At 43.4% G+C, this 12,589-nt stretch overlaps 1 protein-coding gene across 2 annotated transcripts in view; it reads left to right on the top strand.

Annotated features, from left to right (window-relative positions):
• The window catches only part of LOC124995911 (cadherin-18), a 100,010-nt gene extending 89,177 nt beyond the window's left edge, over nt 1-10,833 (top strand). For both annotated transcript variants that reach the window (XM_047568671.1, XM_047568670.1), the window contains exons 11-12: nt 1,924-2,175; nt 9,989-10,833. In XM_047568671.1, coding sequence (XP_047424627.1) covers nt 1,924-2,175; nt 9,989-10,494 — 758 coding nt within the window. In that variant the 3' untranslated portion in view covers nt 10,495-10,833. The remainder of the gene's footprint in view (nt 1-1,923; nt 2,176-9,988) is intronic.
• Nucleotides 10,834-12,589: the final 1,756 nt, after the last annotated feature.

Genomic DNA, 12,589 nt, shown 5'->3' with positions numbered 1-12,589 from the left:
TCATTCATGTGGATGTTACTTAGACATGTAGCATCAACCTAGACCAGACCAGACACCACCACCCCACAGCAATGACACTCTTTGATGGCAGCAGCCATGCAGTCTGACACAGACACACACATTAAAATGGATTAGGAACATCTGAAAAAAAAAAAAAAACATGAAAAACAGCACAAGGCCTCCAAATTCAGGCCCAATATTGACCTACAGTATTAGGAAGGTAGTCATAATGGACTATGTGTTGGAGTAAGCCTCATGGCAGGTTCTTCTCTCAATAAAAATAAAAAAAAGGCTATTTGCAATCATTTAAGATTACAATTCTAATATTGTCCTCAGTAATGTGAAATATTAGGGATAATCAGCCAATTTGTGTCCACTGACTCAAATTTTCCTTCCCTTGTGTGACTCAGAGGGTGACTTTTGTTCTTGTGGCAGTTTCATTCATGCTCACAAAGTTGGTCGCAAAACGCATCAGTTTATGTGCTCATAGATGCAGATTTTCTTTTTTTCTTCAGGACCACTTGTATGAAGGTGCAGCATCAGCAAATACGAAGCGCAGGCTATTTTCTCTCACTTTCACATGCCACTTGGTTGGGTTCAGGCGGCGAAAACCTCTGGATTGGGTTCAGAAAAGGATTGTGGCTCGGGTTAAAATGCCTCTCTTCAAATATGTGGAGCCAGTGCGAATGATACCGCTAACTGAAATATATTGTATTCAAAGATGTGCTCTGTGGCCCAGAAAACAGGTGTCCAAGGACGCCGGTGCCTTTAATTAAATTCTGTGACTGTTGTATCAAATGAGACTGAGCCTGAAATGAAGTAAAAGAAAGGCATCCATGGAAAAACAACAGCCGTCTTACACCCCGAAACGTCCTTGGTTCAGCCTCAGAAAAACAAATCATCATATTGTGCTACACAATATATAGCAGTCCACGTGCGAACATCGATTTAGGTTACAGATTATCTAGTGAGAGAATTTATAGAGCACTCTGGTATGAGTGCGCTGATGTTGCCAGCGTAGTTAAAGACAAACAGGCCACGGTGGAAGTCAATACAGCATGGTGGCTCAGTTTTTGGCAGCTGGAGCTTAAACACCACCAGATGGCTAATGGTCAGCAATATTGTCCATGTCGCTGCCCAGACGATCTCACCGTTGGATCTTTTTTTTTTTTCCTTTTAACTGTCGTCCCTGGCTCAAACAAACACAATCTAAAATGATCCATAGCCGGTATTCCTCCGGTGCTTCCACAGTCAGGTAATGTCAAAACAAACCAGGCTGCTTCATTTGACTCCAACAGCATGTCAGAGGAAGCACTGTGTGGATTCGAACTCGTGGGTACGGGGGCTTTGAGTACAGACCGTTGGAGATCCTGCATTCGGGTATAATCCACCTGGGAGAGCACCGGGAACCAGTGAAGAGTCATTTAGCAGTGTAATTTTCAATTCAAATCTTTATGTACCTCTGTGTGTGTGTGTGTTCTCCTCTTTCTGCAGTCTTCACCAATCCTCCCACTAGAGATTCATCTCATTTGCTTTTAAATCTACAAATCCAGCCTCTTTTTTTTTTTTCTTTTTTTTTCTGTTTATGTACATGACATGTTCCATTAACTGGAATGTTTCCGCGGAGGCCAAGGTGAACTGCTCTTTGGTGGCACAAAATCGTAAACAAACACCTTTGAAATTAATTAGCGCAGCTCAGACGTCTCGCAGCTCGAGATATTGTACTTCAAAAGGCGGAAATCTGATTCAAATGTGTTAAATGTCAGGTTTTTTTATCCTGTTTAGCTGATAATTGTTATCTGTAAACATGTAATTGCAGATTCTGCTGAGATGAAAAAGAGGAAAACATCAGTTAGTGTTTTTAAAAGCGAGGATCCCGTATATATTTGATTAATTTGAAATGTTTTTTTTTTTCTACCGCAGACAGCACGGCCAACATTGTTGCCAGGCGGCGGCGCTTCAACCACTTGACGCAAGAGCTGTACGAGCTTCCCATCGTGGTGTGGGACGGTGGGGAGCCGTCGCTGAGCGGCACCAGCACCTTGACCCTGCGGGTGTGCCCGTGCCGGCGCCACGGCAGCATCCGGATGTGCCAGGGCGAGGCGTTCCTCTCCTCCGCGGGCCTCAGCACCGGGGCCCTGATTGCCATCCTGCTGTGCATCGTCATCCTGCTGGGTAAGTTGGCACAGGCGCCGCGGGGACTGCAGTGACTGCAGCGGGGGGGGGGACATGAGCTGCCTGGGGGCAAATATCCCGAGGCCGTGGGCAGAGGAGATGGACCATAGAGGAGCAGGGACGAGTGGAAGGCTTTGAAAGGATATGACAAGGGCAGAGGAGGAGAGAGCGATGAATAGACATGCAAAGACTCAGGTAGAATTTGGAATGAGGAGAGGGAAGGAGTGGAAGAAGAATAAGAGGGCATCAAGGACAGAGGAGGAGGAGGAGGAGGAGGGTGATGCTGGAGGAACGGCGGCTAAAAAAGAGATGAGGACAGAAACAGAAAAGATGAGGAGAAGGCAGAATGCAGGGTTAATGTGATTCAGAATGGAGGCGCGCACAGCTGAAAGAATGTTGAAAAACCTCCGTAGAGCAGTTGGAGGAAGGGAAATATTTTGAAGTATCGCAGCGCAAAAGAAAAAAAATATATATATATATATATTAATGGAACCTACACCGATCAGGCATAACAATATGACCACTGACAGGAGAAGTACATAATGTGGTAACGCATTGTTTTACTGGGAAAGTTTTGGACCTGAAGGCCCCCATTAACATTCGGTTGCCAGACACCACAGGACACGCTTAGAAGGCCCATGTCCACTATCCAATGAGACAGAACCGTTTCGGATGCACAATATTAGGCAGGTGGTCATAATGTTATCCCTGATCGATCCCTTCTTCTATGAACCAGAATCTTACTTTTTTTCTCCACCCCTCCCTGCCTGGCATGCGTTTGACACTGCACGTTGTGCCTAGAAGAGCATAGGACAAGCATGGAGGAATGTGGTGACAGCCAACACAGATACCACTCCTGTTGATTTCAGGTGTGAAGGATTGGCGGTGCGCCACGAATACAAAGCGCCACCAGACGTACTGCGAAAGCATACGCAGGACTTCTTCGGTTTCACCAGCTCGTCAGAGCACCCCGAAAAAAAAAAAAAACACTCATTCCAGTCAATGAGAAAGCATGCCTTGTTACTATGGTAACCAGTCTATGCAGTGACAGCGCATGATTATACACACACATATATATATATAAACTTGCAAATACAATCTCGTCGCTTTGAATTTGTGAAAGTGGACGGTCAGCATTACAGGTCAGATCAGAAAAAAAAAAAAGAAGAAATAAAAAAGATGTGGCGGCGGAAAAGGGCGGCACAAACTCAAAGTAAGGGATCAAAAAGGAACTCATTAAATTCAGCAGTGTAAACATTCCCCCGTCAGCCGAGACATGAGAAGTGCTGCAGACAGACAGGAAAACCACACTGCAGCAGGAGACGATTAAACAAAGCGGCCTAATAACACAGCCTCACCGTTGCTCCCCTCCCCTCCCCTCCTTCGCTGATTGTCTGTGGACATTAGTGCGTGAAGGTTATGCATATTCATACCGGCTCCTCTTTCTCCTCCATGCCAGAGCCTCTGGCTGGGGCCGAACAAAAGGCCATCACCAGCGTTTGGAGAAAACACTTGAGCGAGAGGCACATGCCGAATCGCTAATCATCAGCACAAAGCTGATCCTGGTGAGAGAGCAGAACAGAAAACAGAAAACAGAGGCAGGAACTGGAGGTTTTTTGAGTTCACACCTTCTAGTTGTAGGTTTACCGTCTCATGCATGGCTCAGACAGAGGCTCGCCCTAAGAGATTTGAGATTTTGTAACGGGGAAAGAAAATCCGATTCCACTCCATTTCACGTCACTGCGCCTTTTTCATAATTAACCACCTCGCAGGTGTGAGGAAGAAACAGATGAATGTGAAAATGCGGTCTAAGGCCTATGTGTGCGCAGCATAAATCCCTCAAATCTTTCAGCGAATATCTGTTTAGTCATTAGCTTTCGCCGGCGAGGTAACAAAATGGTATTTGAGCCTTTGACACACTCATTAAATTATAAGAAGGGCCTTGAATTTACAAGTTTGGGAAATGGGATCGGCCCGCACGGTTAGCGGCATCTCAGCCAGCAGTTGTCCTTCTGCCAAAGACAAGATAGATCTAGTGATAATGTTTAACTGGCGCACACGTTTCGATCTCTGAGAAGTGAGGTTAAAAGACAGAACAAGTGTGTGGCACTTTTGTTGCACGCGTCGCGCCCGTCTCTCCCCGTGCTGTCATCTCTCGGTGGAAACTCTTGTCTCAGCGTAATGAGATTCATTTGATTGATGTCTGGGTCGCGATTATGCATATGTCCCACCCCAAATGTTTGAGAGTGAAACGGCAGAAAAATACTGCGAAATGAAAGGAGACGACTCTCCTTGCTGTCACTTTGTATTTGAAAAGGAAGAAAAAAAAAAAAACTTCAGACACCAGGCCTTTTATCAGCAGCGGTGTTTCCCCTACCATTATACTGGGGGGGTGCCCTTCCTCCGACGGGACCACGCGTCCCCCCTGAGAGTCAAGTTGATTTCATTTATAGAACCAAATCACAACAGAAGTCATTTCAGGTCACTCTTCCGATAGAGCACGTCTGCTGAACCGTGTCCTTTCAATAACACCCCCTTACCCTGTGTCCTACGTGCGTATGTGTTTCTGTCTTTTGTTTCTTGCTTCACGTCCTGTGTTCTCCCACTTTTGATTGTTGGATTGGTTTCTCCTCGTGTGCCTCTCATTAGATTCACCTGTGTCTCATCAGCCCCTCAGCTTGTGTGTGTGTATATATAGTCCTGCCTTTTCCTTTGTCACGTCATCTGCTGAACTGTCTCTGTTGAATTAATGCTGTGTTTTTTTGCTCTACCTGTTTATTCATGTTATCACTTTATGTCACTATTTTGTTTCATCCATTCCTTGTTTTTTTGTGTTTTCTATACCCCATATCAACTTGAATGGGTGGATGAATGAATAAATAGATTGTTATTTCGAAACAGTTGAAGATATTTAAGAAAAAAAAAGACCAATGTCCAGTTGTTTCCTTAGAGAGTGACAGTTTTATGGACTGAGGAACAAACAACCTCCTCAACCAGTCCATGGAGACTGCAGCTTGTCACTGAACGAGCTTCTCTGCCTGACTATGGTGTTGTGTAGAGGGTGTGGGACATGGTGTTCTTCATGGACCGAAGTTTGTTCAAGGTCCTCGCATCTGCCACCTGCGTCAGGGACTCGGAGCCCTCCTTCTGTATCAGTTTGTCCAGCTGCTAGGTGCTCTTCTACTCGGTGCTGCCTCCCCAGCACACCACAGCATAGAAGAGGGCACTGGCAACGATAGCCTGGTAGAACATGTCCATCAGCTTCCAGCAGATATTAAACGACCTTAGCCTCCTGAGGAAATACAGACGGCTCTGACCTTTATTGTACTCTGAGTTTGTGTTAGATGACCAGTCCAGTTTGTGATCCAGCCGTTGACCCAGATACATATAGGTCTGAACCACCTCTGTACACACCCATGTTGATGGCCACAGGCTGCAGGTGGGGCCTAGACCTCCAAAAATCCACTACCATCACCTTGGTTTTATTGATCAGAAGGTGGTGGTTTCTGAAAATGTTATGTCCATCGTGACATCCAATTCAGCCATGTCTTGAATCATTGTGCTCTCAATGGGATCAGATATACAGTAAGTCTGCAAATTAGGCAGAGCTGCAGTGCTTTTTTTTTTTAATACCCAGATTTTCCAAGTACTGGCGAAGTGGCCTTCAATTTTTAATATTAGCTGATTTATAACTATAAGCTGATGTATAAAAGGAAAGGTGTCTTATATTTATATATATATATATGTGTGTGTGTGTGTTTGTGTATATATATATATATTTTTTTTTTTTTTTTTTTTTTTTTTTACTTTGAAGGCCTTTATTTATTGCAACGCAAATGCACTAATTCATCTAGAATCGTAGTGTGGTAAGACTAAACATTGGTTGTGCCCACACTGAGATGTAATCTATTAATGATGAAACTGTGAGTTATGATGATGAACACCTCACGAGACATGTACGAGGAAAAAGTGATTGGCAGTGTTTTTTTTTTTGTTTTTTTTTATGAATGCAAATCCATTTCCCGATGCTAATTTGCTGACAAACAAACAGTGCATGAGTGTATCACTTACGCGGACATGGCTCACGTTTTCAATTCTCGCTCGTCTTTGCTTGTCGGTGTGATTTCCCTGCGCCTGATTGTTTTCCGTTTGTCCGATTAATGTCCGTGCTTTACATCTGTGCCCTCCAATAACCCATCTTAATTAAGTCCGCAGCAAAACAGAGAGGGATGAAAACTATCCCTGGGCCAACTCGGTCGATAATGGCCTTTACACATGACTTAAATAACTTAAAATATTCATGGAAAGATCATTATTTGGATTTAATTTCAAAGGAAATGCTACAGTAATGGCAGTGCTAATTGGGTTAAGTGGGAGAATAGATTAAAAATACAACCGTAATAAACCATAATCATTATGTCTTTTCGGTCCCTGCTTAATGCAGGACGAGCTCATCCAACTTTGTATTATCAACACCGAACCGATCTTAATGACAGCTGTAATGCCATGCCTTTTGTAAAACATAGCATTTTTGTTCATTTGAAGAGCTTGTTCTATACGGTAATCCTTGGCAGTTCTTTCTTATTCTCACAGCTACTTAAGAAACTGCTGACATTCGTCTGATTATTTTCCAGGGACCACATCTATACAGTTGATTTAAAACCGACTAAACTGCAGGGCTTCTACACTTCTCATGGAAAGCAGTGTGTTTTTCCTTTCCCAAAGCATTACGAACAACTGTTATTGCATTCGTGTCATTTTAATGTGTTCTAATATATTTAGTTCTCTTTTGTCGTTGAACCCCTAAGGCACAGTGTACAATTCAATACATTTGTGGTCATTTACCTTTCTCTGATGACTTGCACTGGCTGTCTTTAGTCGATATAAATTGGGAGACTAACTACTTGATTCACCGTACATGCATGGCGCGATCTAAGACTGGCCACCCATCAATCCGCCATTGTATTATAGGTCAACGAAGGGTCAAATGCCATAGTGTGAATGAATGAAATGGGATCTACCCATCGGTCGTTTGCAGTCAATGTATTGGGAACCCCTCACGTAGTATAGTATGTAAATTGCATGGGAAAATAATACAAATGCAAATAGGGCACGCATTGATGAAAGTGGACTTTCAATGGTTTTCAATGGTCACGGTAAAGGTGCATTATCTCAAACTCCTTTCAACACTACTAATTCTTTTTAATGTTTTTAATGTGTTCTGTTATTATGACCTCGGCCTTCTCCTTCGTTTGAGAATTCAGGAGAAGATCAAAGCAAGTGGGAATGCCCCGGAAAGAAAGCAGGATTTGATAAGCAGTCGCTGCATATAAGTCTACCCTGTAGAGGGCGGTAATACGCCCTGCAGAGGAAAGCAAGCAGAAACAAAAGAGCACGTCAGATGCTTGATGAGAGCTAAGCTATGAAATAATGCACTGAGCGGGGAACTTCCTGGCCAGCTGTGACGCTGATAAGAATAATTGAAAAATATCCCTTCCAGGTACGTTTAAAACAGAATTGAAAACAGTGTGGGGAAAGTTAATGTACCTTAATGCATGTTAACAATGACTCATTAACGACAAAACTGTGACTGAATATAATAATCTACTCAGAGCCGTCATTTTTACTTTCCGTATACCCCGGTCCAGTCCGGTTTCACTCTAAACCACAGTGAATTGAAGAATGTGCACCAGGACCTAAAAAGTGAGAATTTCCCAGTCGTGCTCAGTTATCGACCTCGGCTCACCTCACACACACTCACATTCCTGCATTGTGTAATTGGTTGCTTTAAACAAGGCGAGCGATAAGCACTGTTCCAGACAAATTGCATTTTTCGCCCTCAGTAACCCCACTTGGGCAGTGCCGGTGCACCTGGTGGTCATAAAGTGAAATTAGACTTTTTTTCGCGTCAATTAATAACATGCAGGGACATTTCATTAAAACGGAAGCAAGGAACTGCACTTAACAATGAAATATATGTACAGTAGACAGATGAAATTATATGTAATTACTTTAGTCACAAGGTGTCTGTTCTTTTTTTTTTTTTTATTTTAGCAAAGCTATAATTGCAAATCTTACTTTACATGGCCTTTTTACTTTTAACTTGACATTCTGTTGCAACTCAGTCAGTGCCCGCGGCTTCAGTTAAGTTAGAAAGTTGGTAAGTTAGATTGCACCCCGCAGATGCAATTTACAGAAGAAGACATAAAGAAATGGCGGTGATAGTTTGAACCGAGCCTATTTAATCCGTTTTATTATTTGAGGCTCCAAGCATAACTGCTGGCTATGAGACGCCACTGCCTGTCTGCTCATTCCTGGGGCTGGATTATCAGCTCGGCCGGTGCTGCTGAGATGATTGAATTTGACTTCAGAAGGTCAGTGTACGTCATCCAAAGGTCTGATCAGATTGAAAAGCATTGTAGTTTATTGTACTGCGAGGCAAAGTGGTGGATTATTTAATCTGTTAGTTAAAAAAAACAAAATCAAGACAGATGTCAAACCGGGAATGTGTCGCATTGAGCCGGGATGAACTCTGTTGCAAACTATCCAGGCCCTTTGCCAGAGCCCTCTGGTCTGATCAGTGCAGTGACCCCGTTCAAATGCATGTGACTACCCCACTTTGAATGTGGTTACACTCACCTATCCAATGGACTGAAAAGGTTTCCAGTGTTCACCTCAAGCTTGGTGTCAGTACAGCTAAAGAAACAGCTTTAGTGTGTGTGTGTGAATTTGTCAGTGAATGTAATGGCTGAAGCTCTTCTCTTTATCTAAATGTAAGACTTTCTCGTCCTGCATGTGTTTCAAGGATGCTTATTTAATACGGTTTCTTTTAAATAAACACAGAATTGGGTTGTAGGATGCCAAAAATGTCACCTTTGGGGGGTGGAAACAAAAAGCTTTTCATTAGTTGGATCTTCCGTCTTTGTTGCTCTGGATGTTCTTTCTCCTGCTAACACTCAACGCGGTTTCATTATGAAGCCACAATCCCTCTGTAGGTTCACTGATCTATCGCTGTCGTTACTGGTAATGCGGCGTAATGAACTCCTCTTATATATGACGCTGCTGTAAAAGTGTTCCTCCCTCGCTGGTGCCATTTTATTAAATAAATGTTACCATCTTCGCGAGGCGTCATCATTAACCCACGGAAGCATATCTCTCATTAGCTATAGGAACAAGTTCCACGCTGTAGCATGTCATTAAATATTACTCGACTTCATTAACAGTCGGAGCAGATATTCCACACCCGTACGCAACTTATGATTGGAGACGTTTTTGCAACATCGGGGCGTGTTTTTATTGATGTGTGGCGCAGCTGGCTCTCGCTGTCCGCTCACCTAAAGATTACTGCCGGAGAAGTACCTCCATATGCCTTCTCCTCTCCTGACGTATTGTGTTGTGGTTGAATGTGAAGCTGTGTCTGCTCCGCGGAGGAATCTAATGTGTAAATTGTCATCATCTCGATAGCTCGCGTTCAGCTAATGGTGGCTAATGTGCATTATTGACTTATAACTTCTCAACGCTTGGACAGTTTTAGTGTCCTGATGGAAAATTGGATAAATACGCACATAAAATTGCCTTGTGTTCGTTTGATTTGCTGTTTAGGAGCCGCAACGTGTTTTTCTGTCTGGAGTTATGAATTAAAAAGCACGGGCGCATTGGTATTAGCATAAACAAACCACAGTACACATTCATTTTTGGAGAAATGACACTATCTTTCCATCTTCCTGTCTTTTTGTTGTCCTGTTCGAGGTGTTATGCTCAAGACTCAGATATATATGCGTAGGTGTTACAAAAATGTTCTTTTGTCTTACAGCAATCGTGGTTCTCTTCATCACGCTGAGACGGAGCAAGAAAGAACCCCTCATCATCTCTGAGGAGGACATCAGAGAGAACGTGGTCACCTACGATGACGAGGGCGGAGGCGAGGAGGACACGGAGGCCTTCGACATCATTGCTCTCCGTAACCCGGCGGCTGCAGAGGAGCTCAAGTTCCGACGGGACATTCGCCCCGAGGCAAGGAAACATTGCGGCCCGCCACGCAGCTGCCGGAGCCCGTCCGTGGAGCTGGATGAGGTGGACGTGCACGAATTCATCAAGCAGAGACTGGTGGAGGCCGACTTGGACACCAGCGTGCCGCCTTACGACTCCCTACAGACCTACGCCTACGAGGGTCAGGGCTCGCCCACAGGGTCCATCAGCCCATTAGACTCTACCGGCACACAGTCGGAGCAGGATTATAACTACCTGGACGACTGGGGACCGGAGTTCCAGAAACTTGCAGAACTCTACGGAGAGGCAGAGTCAGATGTGACGACCTAGTCTGTGATTTCACCCTTGTTGGAACCAAATCTGTTTGTTTTTTTCAGATTTCCAGCGAATGATACGAACAAACAGACTTTCAAACTGTTTTGGTGGTTTTCGACTTCTACTGTTGAACTGGGAAAAAAAAAAAAAAGACCGCTCAACTTTTTTTGTTTCGTTTTTGTTTTTCCGGTTTTTGTCGCATCGGATCATGGGTTGTTCATCTGGAAGTATGAAATCAGATTTTAAGATGAAAGAACATAAATACAGGGGAAAAAAAGGAAAATGATATTTCCCTTGGTGTATATTTTTTAATGCTCAATAAAGTCCTGAAATCCATTTGAGTGGATATGTGAAGAAAAAATGGTACTGTTGTTTTCTTTCTCACAGAATGGATCTACCACCCAGCGAGTTAGCAGATATCACGGTGGGAAGTATCACCAAAGGTGTTCATGATTTAGAGGATGGTGCTGAGGCAGCCATATGCACAGCAATGACACCTTCCGTGTGGTCGCTCGCTTGGAGACGCTTTCTGATATCACTATGCAAATCCTTCTCTATTGTTAGCTGACGGTGAAGCAGTACATACAGCATACACTGATCAGCCAGAAGATTAAAACCACTGACGGTAGAAGTACGTAACATAGATCATCTTGGGATAATTCAATGTTCTGTTGGGAAACGTTTGGACCTAGCTTTCGTTACTTACATGTACATGACATGTACCACACACGTAGACCAGACCAGACCAGACAAGGCACCCTCACCTGATAGCAATGACAGTCCTCAATGGCAGCAGGATGCAGCCTGACACAGACACACACACACAAAAACAGTGTAGGAACAACTCAAAAATAACACAGCACAAGGTGTTGACCTGGCCTCCAAACTCACTGATCAAGGATCTGTGGGATGTGCTGGAACAAGCCTGATCCACAGAGGCAACCATCACCACAGGACGCCCTCAGAAGGCCCGTGTCCATTCTCTGATGAGTCACAACTGCATTGGCACCTACACAATATTAGGAAGGCCGTCATAATGCCATGCCCGATCGGTAACATAGAAGGCAAAAAAAACAAAAAAACAATACAACCTTGGCTTCTGTGGTGTCTGTTCATGGTCAAGCTTTCAATTTATCGGGTATTTGAGAGGCAGTAATAAGATTTCATCTCTCGTGGGGTGCTGGTTAATTAATTTGTTCATCTGTGATATTTTTGTTTTTTTTTCTTTTGCAACAGCACCACTTAGGGAAATATGGGTAAACACCCATTATTTTTATGCTAAAGTTTTTAAGCGTGTTATTGCTGTTTTCTGTCGTCCTACAATGCAGAAAGGGAACAGAACTTCACCCACCACAGGATAAGAACGGTGATAAAGCTCCAGGGACGTCATGGAGAACAAAACTAAACTAAAAAAGAGAAACATTTAGGCCTTTTTACCATTTCGCATTTGCATTGCATCAGCTTTGATACACATCTTGGATGCGAATTGCCAATAGAGTGTGCATCAACAGTGAGTTGTACACGAGTGTACAGTACTAGATTTGGCGCACAGCTGACGTAAAGTGTAACAGAAAAGCATCAACACTGAACTCTGGTATGTCTGTGGGTTGGTGCTTGATATTTTTCCACAGTACTCTACTTGTTTTTTAACTGAAAGGGCAAAGTTTGTGTCAGTTTTGTAATTTTACAGTGATTTTAAGCTTGTTTAGTGGCTTTCATACATGCAAATTAGAGCATTAAAATGAATACGATAGACTGTATAGAGATGGATGACGGAACAGCTTCTCAAAGCAAGTAGAGCTCCCCCTGGTGGCTGGCTGCAGTATAGATCATAAGTCCACCCCCTCTATGTCAGTGGATGGAATTTAAAACACAAAAGTATACGTCAAATAACATATTTTTTCAAGGACGGTTTGAGTCATTTCAGATGCATATTGACGTAACCAAGTGTCCATTTCTCTGAGAAGTTTCGTTTTAGTTATTTGATCATAGAGAAATAAGATTATTAAATAAGACATTCTGATGACTGCGAGTCGCCATGCCAACCGCTCCATAAAGCAGTCACATAGGGCCATGAGATTCGGAAAACATAATTAAATGAATAAGTATT

Source organism: Mugil cephalus, chromosome 18 (genome assembly GCF_022458985.1).
Source record: "Mugil cephalus isolate CIBA_MC_2020 chromosome 18, CIBA_Mcephalus_1.1, whole genome shotgun sequence".
In the NCBI taxonomy this organism is placed as follows: domain Eukaryota; kingdom Metazoa; phylum Chordata; class Actinopteri; order Mugiliformes; family Mugilidae; genus Mugil; species Mugil cephalus.
The sequence above is the reverse complement of the archived record's forward strand: the minus strand, read 5'-3'. Positions and strand labels throughout refer to the sequence as shown.